Source organism: Lampetra fluviatilis, chromosome 10 (assembly GCF_964198595.1).
Source record: "Lampetra fluviatilis chromosome 10, kcLamFluv1.1, whole genome shotgun sequence".
NCBI lineage: Eukaryota > Metazoa > Chordata > Hyperoartia > Petromyzontiformes > Petromyzontidae > Lampetra > Lampetra fluviatilis.
In genome coordinates, this window is record NC_136284.1 from 6,801,736 (window position 1) to 6,823,691 (window position 21,956).

Below are 21,956 nucleotides of genomic sequence, written 5' to 3' on the forward strand. Positions count from 1 at the left end.
ATTACCCCAAGCGGTGCCGTAATTACAAGTTGCTCGCTGGCTGGACGATGCTGAATGGCAACAATCAGCCGTTTGATACGAAATGAATGCATCCACAAACACGACGGGCCGCATTCCTCCGAGATTCCGAACAGACGTCGCGAATTTGTTTGGCGAGTGTGGCAATGATGCCGTGCTTGCGCGCGCGTTCCATGTGTACACTACTGCATTAAAACTAAATCAACAAAATACTCATCATGAATCATATTTTGTATGTACTCTACAATACGGTACATTTCTTTATGCGCGACGCAAAGTAGTTCGTGTACAGGGTAGGTGAAGGTGATGGCTGAGGCGACGGATACGAGAAAGAACAGATGCTGTCAGCGACGTAAGTGTGGGTTGAAGCAACGTAAATCAGGCGGTATCATTAATAACGTGGTGACGGATTTGCGAAACGACGAAGAAAATATGAGACGTAAATTGGGGCATTACAAATAATATGAATAACTCAATCTAATTGTTCTGTTCATGCAATATTGCTTGGGCGGTCATGTAGCCCAGCGGTAGGTAACATGTTATCCGCTTGTTGCGGAGGATCACGGTTCTAATCCATTGGCTGCCCTGGTTATCACTGTGGGTGTTTAAAATTTACATTGACGTCATTCGCAAGAGCAGGCCATTGTTTGCCTGCGTTAGTGTCCAAATTAGAAAAATTACTTGTAAATTACTGATATGAGATTATATATAGCAACTACAGTATATCCCCTTACTGATAAAACGTGGCAGGACCCACCTGCAAAAACATCAATGACACTCAGTGGGGTTTTCCTGGTTGAGCCTCCCAGAAATATGTCAGCTTTATACTTGATAAGTGTACTCAATACTGTAATTCATGCTCTATTGGTGATTTATTGGTTGATATATTGATTGACATTTCCTTGCCTGTCTCTCGTAATATGCTAAATGTACGTGAAAATGATGAAGCTCATGAATCTGTTAAAATATTTAATTTAGATGCTGCGACATATATTATCCATATTACAGGTTTTTTTTGGGTTAGATCGCGTAAATATATAAATGTGTCGTTAAACCCGACACCACCCGACACAACCAATTAGTAAGGTTTGTCACGTAAACAGAACACGCCAATTAGTTATTAGTACAGCACACCGGTGTGTTGGAAAGCAAAGCCACAACATTTACAATCTGAGTACGATGTTTCGCTCGTAATTACAACTATTATGGTGCATATGCATATACTTCCCAACATTGGTGTTTAAGAATTGTAAAATGTTTGTTATTACATAGAAAACATACCGTACTTAAAAACTAAAAATGACATACATATCAAGACATTCATTATAAATACACCACGGGTGGAGTGGTGGCACAGTGATTAACACACTTCAGCTGGAAACCCGGCCACAGCTAACATCATTGGCAAGCAATATCTGAACCGGTTCTGAGTCATCCCCGTTTTTAACAACCCACCCTGATCAACTTACGGTCAAACGATCAACACATGACCGACATAGCATGGGGAAGTTTTCAGTGAATTGACAAAAGCCTTTACAAATACTAAGATTCAATAGTGAAATATTCTTGTTGAATGGAAATGGTTTTGTCTGATTCAATTCAATTCCGATATATAACAAAATAAGCGCTCTTTGTTAAGTTCGCGTGTGGTTATCGCCCGAATAGTGAATTCTGAAATGGCCTGCACAGAGGAGACTGTCGGGCAGTAATACGGTAGTATGTAAATCATGTTACTTGAGTAGCTAGCACTGTTCTGAAGCCGTTGGTCTGGGTTACCAAAGCGAGCTCCAAAAATGTCAACCCCATTCGGCAAAATAGTTTCCCTCTGTGACAATACTGTCGTGTAATTTTGGAGTGAGTCATGGAACTGGCTGTACGCTATGGGAGTTGGTCCTTTCTGTGCATTTGTTTATACATAAGTGGTCCTCGTGAAATCAAAATCTAGCGGAACAACATCCAGTCAGTGGTCCAAAACCACGAAGCAATTACGTTTTTAGGTCAAGGGAAATCAGTGATCAGTGTTATCTTAAAATGGCTCTGGGTCCGTTCTTTTCGCCGATTTAAGGTGAAACAACCCGAAGACTGGCACGACTTTTGGAGGACTTTGTCCAGCAGTGAATTGACAAACGGAAAAAAGTATATTACAGTCCTGTAAATAATAAGTGTATATAAATTTTGATTTAAAGCTTTCGTGACTGCAGGGATTCATATTATTGGTTCTTTCGATAAGAGCATTTTATTGTTTTATATTTTTATTATTTTATTGTTTCCCTTCTACGTTACTTTTCAGAAAGAACCAAGAATATGTATATAAATTATGAAAGTAATGTAGTTATATATATTTGCAGGGATACCATACAGCATTCGAATACTAGTATATGATCGTAATACGATTTAATTATAACGTAACATTACACCCTAACAATTGCCATAAGATGGCATTTTAAACAAGAGTGTGTAAAACTGTTAAATACCACACGACACTGCAGGTTACACGTTTACCACGCGTGAAAACGGACGCGTTTGATTTCTGAATGAACCCGTGAACGTGTTTTGAAATATCTATTGCGAAATCCGCACTTTAGGATTTTCTTAGCCGTGTCTCTTTCTTGTTGTTATCAATTCATTGGGCTGTTGTGTAACAAAGAGGTGACGTGCATCTCTCCTCTGGGCGTTGAGCAATAGTCACATGTCTTGTGGAGTGAGGTCACAGGCGTGGGCATCGCAAACACGTGCTTCGAGACGTCACCATGCAAATGTCAACGCGCTCGGGGGTTAACGCCATCACGGTGCTATGACGTCTCTGGATATCGTAACGGTGCCATGGGAGTACCGTACAATACACGGATAGAATTCGGGTAGACTGTATTCACTTTATGCGGACTGTATTTCATTGCGCATACGTGTACGTAAATGTGCAGCCTTATTGCCAATCTACTGCTGGATGAGGTACACCCACACGCCTGTTGAGGATTGTATATTTGACCACATTACATCAAAGGCGCGGAGCATCGAAGTACAGGACAACACTCGGTTTAGATGCACTGCTCACTGCTGCCCATAACGCTGACGATACCTGTTTCTTCTATGGTATTAAAACACAAACCCTGTTTTACACGTTTGCTGAAACACCATGTGCCATCTTCCCGATATTACCCATTCATGCGGGGTCTCTGGCTACCTGCTCTTTTTCTCCACGAATTCCTTGCCTGGGCCATTTCAACATCCACTCCAAAGTTCTTCATATCTTGGTTCACCACTTAGAACCGCCTCTTTCGATTCATATCGACGCATAAAACGACCGCCACATTATCCGCCCTGACCAATGAACCGCCCACACCCAAAACTGGACAGTATTTGTCCACGGCGCAATTATAATTATAAATAAGTGTTTAGTAATCCGACCTGGAATACATTCGATTAAATCTAAAGCACAGTAAAATAATTATAGATGTTATTATTTTATTTTTATTAATTTTAATTTCATTTTTTACCTACGTGACTTTACCGAAAGAACTAAGAGTATGAACACAGTAAAATAATTTATCCGTGTTTAAAGCCGCTGTATTTTTGTATTTGTTTTCTGGTAACCTATTTGTGCATGATGATTGTGTAACTCGTCATTGTTTCTCACATTTTCCAACCTTTTTGTTGTCATATCCACCCATAAACCATACCAAGTCATTACCCAAACCTCCCATCGAGTTGGATATTCGACTTTACAGTACTACGGTGTGCACGCAATATGTACCCTATAGCATGCCTGTCAACCCATACGGTTTACCCGTATTCTTATACAGGGAAATTGAGTTTTCAGGTCCATACGACGTACAGCCGTTTCAATACGGGCAAACTAAAATGTCTTTGTTTGTGTTTCTCCCTTGTGATGGGACTTTGTAGGATGAACGTTGAGATGTCTGAATTGGTCTGTAATAAGTCAGGCACGTATAAGGGGTTGACAGGTATGCAGTCTATTCAGGATGTACAGGGGGGGGGGTAATCATTGTCTGTGAATACTGGACATGTAAAAAAAAATCTTTGAAGCTCATCGTATTCCTCCATGAGAGTTCATGTAAATATTCGTTTTGTTTGTCTCACACACTGTGGTGAGAGAGGCGAGGCTCACTTGGGGCAGTGGCCCACTGGCTTGCCCAGCTTGTCACATCCGCCCCAAGGCCCCCCCCACTCCTCTTCCTGCCACTTCCGCATGTTAGATGAACGCTCGCTCACCATCGCTACGCTCTCGCAAAACGTACGCGTCGTCTCTTCGTCTCTAACAACAGCAACAGCAGCAGCAAGAAGCCATGGCCACGTTCGTGACGGTGCCGCTGAAGAAGTCGTACGAGCTTGACGTGGCCAAGCCGTTGTCTCGCTTCATCCTGGACACGTACGGCCCGGGCCACGACTTCGCCAAGAGCCTGGAGGAGCTGAACGCGCTGCGCAGGAGCGCGGCGTGCCGGCCCCTGGACAAGCACGAGGCCTCGCTCGACCTCCTAGAGAGGTGTGTGTGTGTTGTCTGTGTATCCAGGGTCTGTCCACTGCTGGATGAAAATGTCTCTTTATAATGAGCGCGAATTTGCCGCAGGGCCCTGGTCGCGTTTAGGAAAAGTGTTCGCTTGTTGGTGACGACGGCCTGCGTCGTCGGCAGTCTGCCAGGAGCACGCGTGTCCCCTTCGCTTGAATTGAGGCAGATTTATAATAGTCGTATCGTAGAAGAGGTGATTCTCAGGGGGATGAAGGCATCGTTAATAATCGTGAAGTGTATTCACTGGTAGAGTTGAAAGCCTCAATCGCGAAGGCCTTAATAGTGTATTGTATTAACTGATGGATGAAGGAATCGTCGTAATGTACAAGGGTTGTTTAAAAGTGTACACAAGTGACGTGTTTTCCGATATACTCTACTTTGGTATACTTTTAAAAGACACCGTGCAGTTAATTGTGTATCCACCATTGGATTAAGGGGTCCCCGATAGGACCGTCATCCATAGTCCTTGTTGGATGACGCCTTACATTCCATTCGTTGTATCCACGACTGGATGAAGAACTCTCCATCTCAGTGGTCCTCGTCTACCCACCGCTGGATGATCCTCCAATCCATCTTCTTGGTTCTTTCGGTAAAGTCACGTAGAATGGAAATAATAAAATAAATTAAACAAATTACATTTTTACGACGTTTCGGCCACAACACAAGCAGCCGTCCTCAGGTGAAGAACAGGTCTGTCTAAAAGACAGCGTCCTAATGAACACTGCTAAGCTTGGCAGCGTATTTTAAGCTGGGTGGGAGGAGAAGAGCGCCTTGACAAATGAGTTTACATATCAACAGAATAATTTAGCATTGAATAAGCTGTGTTAATGTGAGAGAATTAGCAGGATGTTAAAGTCAGAAATTAGCATGTAACTGGGAGATAAGAAGATGAATCCCTGCAGTCACAAAAGCTTTAAATCGAAAAAAGATCCTCCGATCGTCAGAAATAAATCAACATTCCAATGAATGTTCACTGGTGGATAAAAGATTCCTCCACCTCTCCAGCCATTGCCACATTACCCCACGACCCTGGCTGTGTGGAAATGTGTTCTGGTCTGGTGGATTCAAGTTCTGCTGACCCATGTACACATGTGCAGGTGTGTACATGACAAGGTAGGTGTTCATCCCTGGCTGTGTGGCAATGTGTTCTGGTCTGGTGGATTCGAGTGTTGCTGACCCATGTACACACGTGCAGGTGTGTACATGGCAAGGTAGGAGGTGGTGTTCATCCATACGTGGCTCGCCTTGACTTCATACCAATGAAGGGGAGTCATGGGCAAGCCGGGCGTGGTGATGGGGCCCCACCTTGCCCCCGGGTGCCCTGCGTGTGTAAGCAAACGTACAGATGGTTACCGGTGAAGGTGCTGCAGAATATGCAATCCGTGGCATAGTTACATATTCACACCGACAAAATAAGATACAATTCGATAGGAGACCGCAATGAGGGAGCACGTGGATGTATGCATAAACGAAAATAAGAGACGTCTTTAACTTGGCATAAGTAGGCATGTGCTAGAGAAGGGAATGTTGGCCGATGGGCTAGGCTGGTGACCGTGGTAGTGTAACCAAATCACACAAACCATGGAGATGGAGCGATGAGATCGGCTCACGTGCAGGAGTGGCATTGCGGGACATGTTTAGTGCATGGGCGATGCAAATGTTGTCAACACATGCCTACGGTTTTGACATGAAGTGTCTCATCAGCAGTCACAACTTTCTTATATCAAAGGGGGATCCTCACATTGCGATATGGGTCCTAGTTCGGCGTAAAGTTGTTCAATGCATAACAAACACAAATAATAAGTTAATGTCGTTGTGGAGAATACTCTACAGTAAGTAGTTAAAGATAGCTAAACGTCTACAGTGTAGGTGATGGCAGCGGAGAGAGCACTCGAGCGGTGACTTAAAGTCCTTCCCCGCACGGACGAAACCTTCTTTTACCGCTCCGCTATTGTTCCACGAGTTATTTTGTCCAAACGCTAAATTAAAATCCCTAATTGGACGGTTTGCGATCGTGCGATACGTGGGAGACCGAACACCGACGATTGAAGCCTGTCTTGCCTGAGCGGCTTCCGGGTAAATAAGAGCGGGGAGGCGGTAGACCCGAGCAGGCGACACCGCGGGAGGGTGGGGAGTTACGGTGTGTGGTTTCTCTATGGCGCGGTGTTCAATACTTGCATTGATTTGATCAAATAAACGACAACAAAAACACGAAAGTTAACTTTAATTTGTGAAAGCAGGTGTGTGACGTTGCGGTGGTTATACTGCATTGCAGATTTTTTTTTTTAGAGACGGTGACTTGGGGGGAGGCCTTCATCCAGCAGTGTATTGATCGTGGCTAACTATGAATTTGTACAACTCTGGATTCGATCTTTGTTTCTGGCGCTGTGCAGTCTATTGTTGCACATATTAAGACGCGGGTGAGATTAATTGGATGAGTTGTGTTCAACTTTACTGTCAGCATAGTTAATAATCGAGTTTAAATAAGAGTTTTGATGGAATTTAGTTGGAATAGTTAAATGCACAGGTTGTGGTGAGTAACAGCCTACTTGTTCACATTAAAGTGGAGGCTTTGTATAATGTATTTTAGGTGTTGGGACATTAAAGCTGAAAACACAAACACATGTAGACGTCATTTCACTGCATTATTAGATCCTATCCCCCACCCCGTAGTGTGCAGGTCGTGGTGGTTATTTGACCATACTTCACCACACCGGGCACTGCGGGTTTGTCAAGGTGGGGAGTGTAGGCGTACAGTACAACTGCTTTTTCCGCACTGCGGTTCGCTGACAATGTAGCCTCCCCCTCATTAGTCTACAAGATCTGATGTGTATGCATGGTTGTCGCCGATCCAAGCACTATCCAGGAAAAAAAATCTTGCTTAGTTTCTGAGATGTGATGATCGGCTGCATTCCATGTGATGTGGACCAAGGTTCTGAATACATTGACTCGCATATACTGTGTTCTTAAACACTACACAGTGCACTTGCCATTGCGGTCGAATTAGTATTTAAAGTTGACATTTAAAGACAAGGCAAACTTGATGAGATATGTTGTCATAATGTGCCATGAGTATGTCTTGTAGTGGGAAGGGTTTCATCCAGCAGTGGATAGCATGCCCTGGTGTACACTGTATGAAGTAATTTGTGGTTTGATATTGTTTAAACCAGAATTGATCATTGCATCGCAAGCCCATAGTCCAAACATTTTGTACTAAAAGTAATTGTTGGCAAAATGTCAATATTTCCGCTGCATAAAAATATGAATTGTACAACAATACACTGCGAATTACTATGGTCAATGTATATGCTGCACATTAATAAATAATGTGCTATTCTGGGCAAACCACTGCTCAATTACTCATTAACCAACACTTCATCTTAACAACTTGGAGCTGAGTCATAAAACAGAGTGACCATAGCCGTTGCTATGTCAAACCTTGTGTATGCAGGGCTGTTTATTTAGAGCTCTGTCATTAATTAATAAGTTTAATGTTATGAGGTGGCCTTGTGCAAAATTATTGTGTTCTAATTATTAAGGTTTTATGCAGAGTTGCTTCCCTACCGATCACTATCCAGGTTAAAACCTTTTGAGCTCTGATAGCAATGGCTAGCAATGGCTATGCAGTGGGAACCAGAGGGCATTACTGAAAAATCCTTTGTTATACTGAGCTGTACTCCCTCATCTGTTGTCTTTGCCTTCACCAACCCACACTGACAAGCCCACACTGAGGAAGGCCCTCGCCTAGCAGTGGATTTACAAAGCGCTATCCATGTACATTCTTTGTTCAATTGACTTTGTCTGTTGTTTTTTCTTTTTGCCAGGTATTATGATCAGCTGTGTGCCATTGAGCCAAAGTTGCCCATTAATGAAGGCCAGGTAAATAAACGCGAAACTCTAAGCCCTTTTCTATGCCTATATTGTGTGTCACAAACACTACCCACGTGTGCTTTTGTGATAACCAGTAATGCAACCATTTCATTTGTTCCAGAACCCAATTAATTTCACATGGAGGGATGCCTTTGACAAAGGATCACTGTTTGGGGGCTCGGCAAAACTTAGTAAGTTCAATGGCGTCATAATTGTAGTACAGAAATACTAAGTATCCAGTATATTGTACATTTCAGTAACATCATTAACATTCTATTTTGTGATTGTGATGTTTATTGACAGCATGGTACATTTCGTTATGGTACTTTTAAAAAGTGGTGCCTTTATATTCGTAGCAAAGAAAATGCGGTAACTCGACACACACACAAATAAGTTTGGTTTCTAAATCTCTAAATCTTTCTCAGCCATCCCTCGGGCCAGCTATGAGAAGATTTGTGTGCTGTTCAATATTGGTGCTCTCATGAGCCAGATCGCTGGTGAGCTCAACCTAGACAGTGATGATGGCATGAAAACTGCTGCCAAGTACTACCAGGTAGGTATCTCATTCTGTTTTGCAAACGCTGTATTCCTCATTGTATTTCATTGCTATGTCAGCTATAACTATGATTAGTGGAAATGCTGTTCATTCTCTTCTTGGTATTCCAAGTTATATGGTTGTTCTATCACAGTGGTTCTTAACCTTTACTGCAGCCTTGCACCCCTTTGGTTCTCAATCGTAAAAAAAAAAAATCTTAATAAATACATAGGTTTAATGAAACAAAGTGGTTGTACTTATGTGCCCGTGCTTAATTTGTGTTTTCGATGATTTACCTTCTAAAAAATATGGCATGTCTCGCATCCCCGGGGGGGGGGGGTGTGTGCACCCCAGTTTAAGAACCGCTACTCTAGCATATCAAAAAAGCTGCAGTATACAGTTTGTGTTGTTTTGGCAGGAATATTGTTTTAGAAGGAAAAGAGGGGCATGATACAAGTTTGAAGTGGCTACATTTAGCCAAAGTGTTAAATGCTTATTAAAGTGTACAAAAGTATAATGCTTACATTTACATGCCTGAAACACTTTGTTAAATGTGTTTATTGTAAAATGAGTATCTCTTTCTAAATTCCTGCCCCTGCCTTATCGTCACCCATTAGCAAGCGAGCGGCTGCTTCTTGCAAATCAAGGAGTCTGTGCTGAGTGCGCTGAACCGCGAGCCAACGGTGGACATCTCCCCTGACACAGTTGGAGCGCTCAGTGTTATCATGCTGGCACAGGCCCAAGAGGTGTTCTACATGAAGGCCAGCGCTGGTGAGTCCTTTGTTCCATCTACATTGCGTTATTTTGCATTGCAGATGTATGTAATTTCAGTTTGAGTGTATTTTAATACTTAAAATCAAATCATCCTCGAATGCTCCTGATCTCAAAAGGTCTGCAGGGTTGAGCCTAGATACTTTTTGGATGGGCAACCACCATGCATAGCAGGTGTTATAGGCTGTGGGGCTGCTTAATGGACAGCAGAGGGCATTGCAGCAACATCAATTGGGGTCATCTTCTTAGGTTTTTTCGGTAAAGTCACGTAGAAAGTAAAATAAAATATAAAACAAAAATCACGACGTTTCGGAGGCAACACAAGTCTCCGTCATCAGGTGGGACCGTCACAGCCAGATTAGCTGTATCAAGTGAGGCAATGATTCAAGATGTAATCCCTTAAAAGCGAGTTGAGGGGGGAGGGAGAGGGAGGGGGGAGCTCATCAGACTATGGTAGCCAATGAAAGGAATGTATCGGGAGGGAGGGGGGGCGAGGCCAAAAGGGTGGGCGATGGACGTGGAAGCGCTTGTGCGCAAGCGGCCAATTACTGCACACGCCAACACAATGGAGCGATTGTGCGCAAGCGGCCAGCCACTGCACCCGCCAACACAATGGGCAGAGAGGAGGAGGGGAGGTCTAATACACATGATAGACCTCCCCTCCTCCTCTCTGCCCATTGTGTATTTTACTTTCTACGTGACTTTACCGAAAAAACCTAAGAAGATGATTCCTTGCAGTCACGAAAGCTTCAAATCTAGAATCAATTGGGGTACTGTATTTATATGCTCTCACATCTGTGCTCCCCTTCAACCTGCATTGACCAGTGTGGTGGTATATTGTCAAATAATTCTTACTACCCACAGTGGAGGGAAGCCCTCATCCAGCAGTGGATGTAGTCAATTTGATGCGGATAACGGCTTTTGAATGCTTGAGTAAACTACAGCTGTGATAGAACAGATTTCGACTGGTATTGAAAACTGCCCAAAGCTGCTTGCCATATCCAGTGTGCATCACTCGCGTTACATAATAGCGACAAGTCATTGCATGTAATGGCTGTTGCGTTTAATCACTTGATGTATTAAAATATACGGTTGGCATACATTTGTTAATTTTATTACACCTAACATTGGGATGTCTATGACCTAGTCAAAGCACCATGGACACCATGTTTTCACAGGTAACTTTGGGATAATTACTACGTTATATGCAGCAGAGGGCAGTGCGGCAAAGTCCGTACTATGATGCTATGCTTTTTTGTCTGCTCCCCACCCTCAACCTATACTGAGCATCATGGTGAAGTATGGTCAAATAACCCCCAATGACATGCCCTCATCCAGCATTGGATTGACAAAAGGGCTATCCATGTACAATACTGTACTGGAAATGTGAACATTTGATTTGTTCAGGTGAACACATGAAGTAGATCAGTTATAAATGGTTGGTCTGTGTGGTACCACTGATATGCATGATTGCAGACAAAATGAAGGACGTGATTGTTGCAAAACTGGGTAATCAAGCAGCTGACTATTATGGAGATGCCTTCAAGCAGTGTCAATACAAGGAGCAGCTGCCTAAGGTAATTACTCTGGGGTTATGTTTACTTTAAAGGATATATTAATCACATCTTGCACTGACTTGCACTTGAAATCTAATGTAGTGAAAACTCATAAACCTCCAAATCCTCTTCCAAAGGCAGCACTTTTAAAAACATTTCCAAAATGGTCCTCCATATTTACTTCATTTATTTCTGGAGGCAGCAAATGGTACATTTCAGAAATTATTGAAATTTTTAACTTTTTAACAAGAACTTTGCTAAATACTAACATTTCTTGTCTTTCCTTTTGAAACTTTTTTTCAGCCTAACCAGTAACTTTTTCCCCCACTTTTGTCTCCCCCTCCCTTCCTGCTCGCTGTCCTGATGCTCTTTTCTGTTTTACATGTTTTTCTCCATGTCCCATATCACTGCGCTTGTCGCGTGCTACTTGACAATGCCGCGCCTTCACTTTCACTGGGATTTTGTGTATGTCAACTTGCATGCGCTTGTCGATTTTGCATGCACTGTGGTTCTGCCTTGTGTACGGTGTGCGGCGCGTGGGGTGGTCGTGCCTGGGTGCCAGTATTTTTATTTCCAGGAGGTGCTTCCTCTTCTGGCTGCCAAGCACTGCATCTACCAGGCCACAGCCCAGCTACACCAGTCTAACGTGGCCAAACAGCAAAAGAAATTTGGAGAGGAGATCGCAAGACTCCAGGTATATTCTAACACGGCAACATTGGTAGTTTGGCAAAACATTTAATGAATGTGTAAATATGTAAGAAACATGTGTGAGTCTATTCACTATTTACTTTTATTCTATTAAACTCTGATTATAAATTTCTATAATGAATACAAAATCATTAATCTATTTACTATAAGATGTATTTCTGGATCAAATCAAATAGTCATTGCCACAAGTTTAAGGAACACATGATGCTGCAAGCAGATTTAGCCTGCTTATGAGTTTCTGAATGTCAAATGAGAGTGACCTTTCTACGCAGCACGCAACGGACCTTGTGAAAACGGTCACGTCGCGTTACGATGAGTACATTAGCGTCAAAGATCTGTCTGACAAGATCAGCCGGGCGCTAACTGCAGCCAAGAAGGACAATGACTTCATCTACCACGATCGGGTGCCAGACATTAAGGACCTGGAAGCTATTGGCAAGGCCACCCTTGTGAAGCCCCTGCAGCTCACCAGCCCCATGAGCCCCCGATTTGTTGGTAAGTCAAACAAAGCAGTTTTTTTTTCCTCTTGTCATTCTTTTTGCGGTTGATCAACAATAACTTTATGTTTATTACTGGCATCGGGCACAATTATTAACACGATTTTGAATGACTTAACTGGTATACATTCCTAGCATTGCTTGTTGTTAAATTCGTTTTTGTAATTTTTGTTTTGTCAGTTTTTTTTTTCCTCTTGTCATTCTTTTTGCGGTTGATCAACAATAACTTTATGTTTATTACTGGCATCGGGCACAATTATTAACACAATTTTGAATGACTTAACTGGTATACATTCCTAGCATTGCTTGTTGTTAAATTCGTTTTTGTAATTTTTGTTTTGTCAGACCTGTTTGAAAAGATGGTACCACTGGCTGTGAACAATGCGGTCACTACATACAACCAAAGGAAGGCTGATCTTGTCAACAGATCTGTAATGCAAATGAGGGAGGCAACCACTCTTCTCAATGGGTAACAGCTCGCATCTTTGCAACAACATTTTTGTTAAGGATCACATTTATAAAGTTGCGGTTTAATTACATTTATTTCCATGGCTGGATTGTATGTATTTCGCATATGTAAATTATTGGTTGGTTAATGTTTGACTGGACTTTACACTCACAGAATCTTAGCATCGCTGAACCTGCCAGCTGCCTTAGAAGACTTGTCAGGTGACACAGTGCCACCTTCCATTCTGGAGAAGTCTGTGGCTATCGTCGAAAAAGGGGGGCTGGATAAAATTGACTACTGGATGAAGAACCTTCCTGAGTTTCTGCAACGTAATCGTGAGATTCTAAATGAGGTAATGGCCATTTATTTAGTTGATGCTTTTAGAGTTAGATTATACATACGATACTAATGGTTCCTCCACTACAGATTAAACATCTGTGATATGGTTTCTGATCAGTTCATATTAATCCTCTTTACAAACATAACATCAGTTTGACAGTGCAACGTGGGGGTATATGCTAGGCATTGTTCCATCACTTAGTCTACATCATATGAAAAACTGCTGTCATTTCCTCCAATGAATAATTTCACTTTGCTTGCCCAGGCTATGAAGATGCTGAGTGAGGAGGAGGTCACAGACAATGACCTAAGAACTAAGTTTCAGCAGAAGTGGCAGCGCACACCCTCGAATGACCTCTACAAGCCGCTGCGTGCAGGTTGACGCTGCACTGTTGCTATTTTTATTTTAAACATTGTGAAAATTAGCAGTGGAAAATAATCTGCATATTACAATGAAACATTTTCATCTGGAATCCTTTTTTTTTCTTCCAGAGGGTGACAAGTACCGTCAGCTTATTGACAATGCCGTGAACGCGGATGGGGTCGTCAAGCAGAAGTATAACGAGCACCGGGACTACATCGCGATGCTCAGTCAACCACAACAGGAGCTCAACTCTGCCATTCCATCTGCCAATCCTGCAGCTTCTCTCGCAGGCAGCGAGGTAAGACAGTGATGGTCGTGTTACTGTCAATTACTATAAACTTGTTGTGCCCTCTGCCCCTGGTGATAATTATTTAGGATAAGGCTCCCTGTAAATGTTGATAACAAGCAGTGCCAGTGGCAGAGCTATCTAGTGTGCAGCCAGTGCAACTGCACCGGGGCCCGTGGGCTGGCTTAGGCAAGAGGTGACGAAGAGGGGGGGGGGGAAAGGGGTCGGGGAAGGCCATTTCAGTCCTTGCTCCAGTGCCGATGCAAACATGCTCTCCCGCCGGTTGGTGTGTACAGTGAGGGGAAAAGTATTTGATCCTCTGCTGATTTTATATGTTTGCCCACCGACAAAGAAATGATCAGTCTATAATTTTAATGGTAGGTTCATTTGAACAGTGAGAGACAGAATAACAACAAAAAAATCCTGAAAAACGCACGTCAAAAATGTTATAAATTGATTTGCATTTTAATGAGGGAAATAAGTATTTGACCCCTCTGCAAAACATGACTTGGTACTTGGTGGCAAAACCCTTGTTGGCAATCGCAGAGGTCAGACGTTTCTTGTAGTTGGCCACCAGGTTTGCACATATCTCAGGAGGGATTTTGTCCCACTCCTCTTTGCAGATCTTCTCCAAGTCATTAAGGTTTTGAGGCTGACGTTTGGCAACTCGAACCTTGAGCTCCCTACACAGATTTTGTATGGGATTAAGGTCTGGAGACTGGCTAGGCCACTCCAGGACCTTAATGTGCTTCTTCTTGAGCCCCTCCTTTGTTGCCTTGGCCGTGTGTTTTGGGTCATTGTCATGCTGGAATACCCATCCACGACCCATTTTCAATGCCCTGGTTGAGGGAAGGAGGTTCTCACCCAAGATTTTATGGTACATGGCCCCGTCCATCGTCCCTTTGATGCGGTGAAGTTGTCCTGTCCCCTTAGCAGAAAAACACCCCCAAAGCATAATGTTTCCACCTCCATGTTTGACAGTGGGGATGGTGTTCTTGGGGTCATAGGCAGCATTCCTCCTCCTCCAAACACGGCGAGTTGAGTTGATGCCAAAGAGCTCCATTTTGGTCTCATCTGACCACAACACTTTCACCCAGTTGTCCTCTGAATCACTCTGATGTTCATTGGCAAACTTCAGACGGCCATGTATATGTGCTATCTTGAGCAGGGGGGGGGACCTTGCGGGCGCTGCAGGATTTCAGTCCTTCACGGCGTAGTGTGTTACCAACTGTTTTCTTGGTGACTATGGTCCCAGCTGCCTTGAGATCATTGACAAGATCCTCCCGTGTAGTTCTGGGCTGATTCCTCACCGTTCTCATGATCATTGCAACTCCACGAGGTGAGATCTTGCATGGAGCCCCAGGCCGAGGGAGATTGACAGTTCTATTGTGTTTCTTCCATCTGCGAATAATCGCACCAACTGTTGTCACCTTCTCACCAAGCTGCTTGGCGATGGTCTTGTAGCCCATTCCAGCCTTGTGCAGGTCTACAATCTTGTCCCTGACATCCTTGGAGAGCTCTTTGGTGTTGGCCATGGTGGAGAGTTTGGAATCTAATTTATTGATTGCTTCTGTGAACAGGTGTCATTTACAGGTAACAAGCTGAGATTAGGAGCACTCCCTTTAAGAGTGTGCTCTTAATCTCAGCTTGTTACCTGTATAAAAGACACCTGGGAGCCAGAAATCTTTCTGATTGAGAGGGGGTCAAATACGTATTTCTCTCATTGAAATGCAAATCAATTTATAAAATTTTTGACATGCGTTTTTCTGGATTTTGTTGTTGTTATTCTGTTTCTCACTGTTCAAATAAACCTACCATTAAAATTATAGACTGATCATTTCTTTGTCAGTGGGCAAACGTACAAATCAGCAGGGGATCAAATACTTTTTTCCCTCACTGTATATCAATAGAGTACCTCTTCAAGGCCAAGTGCGTTGTCTCATGTGTCATCCTCTGTGCAGACGGTGCAGATTTTGCGCTCGCTGCTGTCCGACCTGGACACCGTGAAGGGTGAACGAGAGGCCCTGGAGGGTGAGCTGCGCGCCGTCGACTCGGACATGACGGGTCGCTTCCTGGGGGCACTGGCTCAGGATGGGGCCCTCAACGAGGAGGACCTGTCGCGCACTGAGCTGGAGCGGCTGTACGGGCCGTACACGCAGCGCGTCACGGAGAGCATTCGGCGTCAGGAGGAGCTACTCAGGGACCTGCAGGTGCAGCAGCTGAAGTGGTGGCGAGAACTACTTGGGTGTTAACAATGGATCGTCGATTTTTTTCTTTCAAAAATCCTTCATGGAATCGAATGTAGAATCCAGTTTAATTTTAGTTATGGTCGAACTGATTGATATTGCAGGGAAACGTTTAATTGCATGGTAAATGTGAATATGATTGGTCACGGGGTGAAACCATGATTACAACATATAAAAAAACGTGCATCCAGTGCAGAATAGAGGCCTCGCGACAGGTAATGAGGCTTGCTAGACGATGTATGATCACGTTGGTCGGTGCAGGTTGGTTAACCAATAATAGATTGGGTATTTTAAATCGTTTCTTTTGTTTGTGATTATCATAAGATATAGTTGCAGTGGACAGCTGTAAAAAGGAATTTAATGTTGCATTTTCCATATTTTACAATGTAAATGATCAACTTAAGTACATGCATTCTATGACTTTTAAATTATTATACATAATTCACATTCTCATGCTGCCTCTTACTGAGTTGCATTTTTTGTTGATAATATTTGCGTGGGGTCTCGCACCTGAGTGGGGTTAAAAATTCAAAATGGTGTCAGCCTGTACAGTATTTGACCAAAGTCCAAGCCATTGTTCACACTGAAAGATATTTACCATGTTTCCACAACAAACACCCTGCCTGGTGCAAGGTTTTGTTCATTGGCAGTGGTTAGCATTCTTCATTACAATTCTATTTTTTTCTCAGCTATGACATGGCACGATGAGTCATATCTGTCTGGTGTGGGTTGTTCCAGTGGAAATTTCCCACACCTACGATTCACAAAAAGAAACTCACAACTTTACACATTTTCTGGGGCTGGTTGACTCTGGATGTCTGGTTCCGCTGCCAGGGTGGATGCCCCTGTGCCACTCCGGCTTCTGCACATATTTTCGTTTTCAAACATGTCATTGAAGAGTATACCATTTTGTATTTTTACAAGCCGGCGGGTAGCCTTCCCTTGTATATTGTACGTTCACCTGTAGTGGCAAGAAAAAAGCAGTAACCTTGTGTCACCTTGTAATGTGCTTTCAAATGGCATAATGACCCATAAGTGCTTGTGAACAGCACTTTCCCTCACAGTCTGTGCCACGGCTGATATATTTTCGTGTTTGCTTATGCGCACTGTAGGTGCGCCACCAGGAGTTTGCTCAGCAGAAACAGGCGAGCACAGAGTCAAACTTGCGGGATGAAGTCCTCCGGAAGCTGGCTGCTGCCCATGACGGCTTCATGCAGCTCCTGGGAAACCTGGAGGAAGGAAACAAGGTGCGGATAAATAAGTGCATTTATATTTCTGTTTTGAAACAATTACTTTGGAAATGGAATTTTATTTCTCACAAATGTACTTTCAAAAAATTAAAGGATTTTTTTTTTAATCTTTTCTCACACATGTACTTTTAAAAATGAAAGTAAAATGTTCATTCGCAAGGAACTAATATGACTTTTCTCTCCTTATATTTGCAGTTTTACGGTGACCTGACGGAGATATTGCTTAAATTCCAGAGCAAATGTAATGACATAGTATTTGCTCGCAAAACTGAGAGGGATGAACTGCTCAAGTGAGTTCAAAAATTTGACTTTTGTTTGACGATTTATCTCTTTTTTATAACCAACCATCATGAGCCATGTTGGCATCTGTTGTATAATGTTTGTTTCTTTCATTTTTGCTTCTGTAGAGATATCCAGCAGAAGATTGCCAAAGAGCCATCTGCCCCAGTCCTGGGTGTGCCAGCCTATCAGCAATCAACTGAGATGCCCCCCCAGCCTCTACCCCGCACTACTGCGGTGCGCGTAGCTCTTAAAACAATGCATTTGTTGGTATGAAATCGAAAATGTGTGCTTAAGGCCTCGTATTTTAATAATTTAATGCATATTTGCTTATAAGCACATTTTTTCCCCATAACTCTCACTTGCATTACATTGTGAGGATGAAGCTTTGCTTCGTTGTCAGAAGATGGCAGTGCAGCAATATCCATCGTGGCTCTGTGCTGTGCACCCCAATCTATGTTGCCTGCACTGACAAGCGGCGGTGTGAAGTATGGTCGTATAACCTCGACAACCCCGCATGGCGTGGGGAGGCCCCCATCCAGTGGTGGATTGACAAAAGGTCTGTACGTGTACAGAACTGGCTACATTTTCAACATCCTATCCAATTTTTCAATGCGCTATTCTTGTTTGTGTGTGTTTTTTTTAATTGCAGCCAAGCAAGCCTCAGGCACCGCCACGTCCACCCCCTCCGGTTGTTCAACCGACTCCCAGTGCGGCCCCAGCTCCTGCTCCAGTCGCTGCAGCGAGTACACCCTCCACAGTCTCCATGGCACAGGGACCCCCGTTCGCATCCTACCCCGGCTACCCAGGGTGTGTGCACCTGCTTATTTTGACCATTTCGGCAGGAGACCACCAGATGGCCCTTGCCAAATTGCATGCTTCGTTTGCAGAATGCAAAAGCATATAGCGAGGTGTGCATTAGTCCGAATGTAAAAGTATAGCTTTATCATATAATTTGCATAAATGTAAGCAATTTTACATGCATGATGCTATGCACATATCAGGAGTGCTAAGAATCAGGTTTTGTAAATGAATTAATACTTTGTTACACACTGGTAAGAATAACACTGCTGGCAAATAATTGACTGCATTTGAGCCAGTCCTAAAACCAATCTTTACAGTTGCACATGTGTAACGAATGTTAACCTCTCTTTCTGCTTGTGTTTCTCTCTTCTTGCCCTGCAGTGCTCTGCCCATGCCAATGGGATTTAATCCTTATACAGCCTACACCCAATACGCAATGCCATCCTACGGTGCCCAACCTCAGCCAGGCCAGGCATATCCCCAGGGACAGCCACAGTACGTACAGCCCCAAATGCCTGGCTATCCGCAGGGCCAGATGCCCACATACACGCATCCATACGGATACCCCCAGCAGCCCTACCCTTACCAGCAGGCATACAATCCCAATAACCCGAATCCTTACAGCCAACAGTGAGCTCATAAATCCACATTGGCACAGGAAAGGTTGCTCCAAAGGCTTTGGTGTGGCTACGTAAATAGAGACCCAATAACGGTTTCCTTGTTTGTGTTTGACGTTAATTCGATTTTTTTGTTTTTAAACAAGCTGAGTTTTCTTTGGAACATTCAGTTGTACCTGATAGGTTTACTACGCAAGAGTATACAGTAGAAAGCATTGACTCCTGCTATTGTTTTGGTGTTATGAAACTGTGTTTATAAGTGACCTTATTACACGTTATTAGTAAAGTTTGTTTAGGAGAATATACTTTGGATGTTACGATCAAGAGATGCTGGGATACTGTATGACTTGGCAAGCTTGCAAAATGTAGCATTTGTACTCTTCATTATAGTTATGTAATTGTATTAAGTATATATATAAACATTTCCTCTAGGCTAGTACCAAAAGAAAGTCATGGCAGGGCCCTGTTAATTTCCCACATGTCTTTGGAAGAACTTGAACTATTAAAGCTGTCGTAACAATTGTCTCAAACAATACATCTCTTTCCTCTGAGGGTAACATGGGTTAAGATATCTTAAGCTTTGTGCAAGTTCAGAAACGAGATTAGAATTGGACGACACTAGGCATTTGTTCATGAGAAAATACATTTGAAAAGTTTTGTAATTTTGCAGGTAAAAAAACAACTGGTTTCATCCTTTCTTAGTTTTTGGTCATATTAAAATTGAAGTTATCGAATCTACATTGAGTGTCAATGTTTTAGTTTATTATTTTGCTTTGAATTTGTTATGATTCCGTACAAAAAGTAGTGCATAAGTAATACAAGTTGTTGTTTCTATGGTAAGACTAATTTTCCTAATTGATCTGAATAATTACTACCGTATAGGTTTTTACTGATGTGTTGTATAGCTTTCTGACGTGTTCAAATTGTTAACGCATTTGTTTGGCATCATATTTGACATTTAGTTCCACATGCTGGAAACACCTCGGAGCACATGAGAGTGCTGAATGTTTAATTTCACTTTTTCAAAATATTGATAATCGGTGACCACAGAGGTCTGCATGGAGTTGCACTCTAAAACGTGTACAGTTCAATATGTGGATAACGTATGTACAGTCATTCTAAGTCAAAATGCATGGGGTAGTAATGTGCGCCCATGGTAATGCATCTCGAGTGAATCATTTAGATTCCATTTTGCTGAATTGCTTTTGGAATTCATAGTTCAGCCCAAAAGCAAGTAGACCGAGGTATTTTATGATCGCAAATAATGCTTGCGCTGGTGTGTATAAGCTTGAAAATAAAAAAGGATGTGGTGACATGTAATAATTGTTGCAAAGCATTCACATAGAGGCATGCGTGAACAAATGCAAAACAATCCATGATAACCAACATCGCACTTTAAGATGTCACATGTCTCACCATGCAGGAATGGTAAATATTGGCAGTTGGGGCGTTATCATTTTTCCCTTCTGAAACCATCACTCAATTTTAATATAGTTTACTGCTTGCTTCTGTTGTATGTGCTATCTGTATATTTGCATAATATAATAAAACATCTTAATTTTTTTACATTGGTGTGGTAGAATAAAAACACAATTATTAGTATTTCTGAATTGTGTAGTCATTGCTGTGTACCCCAGCTTGACATGTAATTAAAACGATAATCTTTATCTCTTAAAAAATAATTCTGGTTAATAATAAGGTCCAGCTATCGTCAAAGGCGTATTCGTATCTGAGCAGTATGCTACCATTCGAGGGCACCAATTACAGCCATCCAGGAAATCTGTGACCTCTTTAATTCCATTTTCATCCTCTGAATTGATTCTCCTTGGCGATTTAAATTGGCAATGAATACCCTACTCCATGCATGTTAAATGCATTTGTCATTCTTTTGTTTTAATTAACTTCTTGAGTCTGCATGCCCAAATATATATATATTTTTTAACTTACCTAAACTTGACTTAAAGCTTTCGTGACTGCAGGAATTCATATTTTTGAGTCTTTCGGTAAAGTCACGTAGATGGTTCAAAGAAAATAACAAAACTACGACGTCATCAGGATGGCGATCACTTGTGTTGTGATCGAAACGTCATAGTTTTTTATTTTCTTTGAACCATCTACGTGACTTTTACCGAAAGACCCAGAGAATATGCATTCTAAACTCTTTATTAGACCGAATGTCGAGATTCCCAGAAATATCTCAACGATAGAATTATTAGGGAAAAAACTCTGGTTAATGCTTCGTCACAGGCATCCGATAAACCCACGTCTAAAAAACCCAACAATAATGAGCCTTAAATGTATTGATATTCATTTAATGGATTGTTATTCAGTCCTTAATTCAAATATAATAGAATCTGCCTGGTCCGCTTTAAAAATAAAATATCAGGATATCAATTTGTATGCCCCCCCCTTAAAGCATTAGCTATATAGCGAGCAAATACTACCCTACATTTCTGATTGGGGGCCGTCCATAAATGACGTCACGCACCTGGGGGGGGGGGGTCAGACATTTGTGACGATGTGTGATGAGGAGGGGGGGTTTGAGAAATGTGACGCCACATAAAAATGTGCAACTTTAAATAAATATAGACAACACGTTCTACTTAATTAAATATACTTTTTAATTAATGTTTTATCCTACAACATCGGAGTGCAGCAACAACAATAAATACACACTACGATGACAATAGTTTAAAGCGATTTGAAGCATGTGATATTTTGGGGGGGGAGCAGAGCTTTGTGACGTCATTTGAGGAGGGGTCTGACTTTTTGTGACGCCGTGTAACGAGTGGGGGGGGCAAAAATCGTCCAAAATCGCGTGACGTCATTTATGGATGGCCCCT

At 42.5% G+C, this 21,956-nt stretch overlaps 1 protein-coding gene across 2 annotated transcripts; it reads left to right on the plus strand.

The window, feature by feature from the left end:
- The first annotated feature begins 4,199 nt into the window (after positions 1 to 4,199).
- Positions 4,200 to 20,715, plus strand: PDCD6IP (programmed cell death 6 interacting protein). 2 transcript variants are annotated; one of them, XM_078860328.1, is made up of 18 exons: positions 4,200 to 4,519; positions 8,368 to 8,422; positions 8,535 to 8,604; positions 8,839 to 8,966; positions 9,566 to 9,719; positions 11,196 to 11,296; positions 11,838 to 11,969; positions 12,256 to 12,478; positions 12,826 to 12,949; positions 13,103 to 13,280; positions 13,533 to 13,644; positions 13,760 to 13,929; positions 15,879 to 16,127; positions 17,276 to 17,410; positions 17,609 to 17,703; positions 17,821 to 17,929; positions 18,345 to 18,502; positions 18,878 to 20,715. In XM_078860328.1, the coding sequence occupies exons 1-18, from the start codon at positions 4,323 to 4,325 to the stop codon at positions 19,128 to 19,130; spliced, it is 2,643 nt and encodes an 880-aa protein (XP_078716454.1). In that variant the 5' UTR covers positions 4,200 to 4,322; the 3' UTR covers positions 19,131 to 20,715. The 2 variants fall into 2 exon arrangements, with proteins under 2 accessions (XP_078716454.1, XP_078716455.1); XM_078860329.1 differs by having other exon boundaries at positions 11,853 to 11,969.
- Positions 20,716 to 21,956: the final 1,241 nt, after the last annotated feature.

What these genes read in the sequence shown, in the direction of transcription:
- PDCD6IP (XM_078860328.1), top strand. Translation starts at nt 4,323, where the DNA reads ATGGCCACGTTCGTGACGGTGCCGCTGAAGAAGTCGTACGAGCTTGAC. An exon ending in AGGAGATCGCAAGACTCCAG is followed by an intron (nt 11,970 to 12,255) that starts GTATATTCTAAC and finishes CTTTCTACGCAG; the next exon opens with CACGCAACGGACCTTGTGAA. An exon ending in AGCTACTCAGGGACCTGCAG is followed by an intron (nt 16,128 to 17,275) that starts GTGCAGCAGCTG and finishes TGCGCACTGTAG; the next exon opens with GTGCGCCACCAGGAGTTTGC.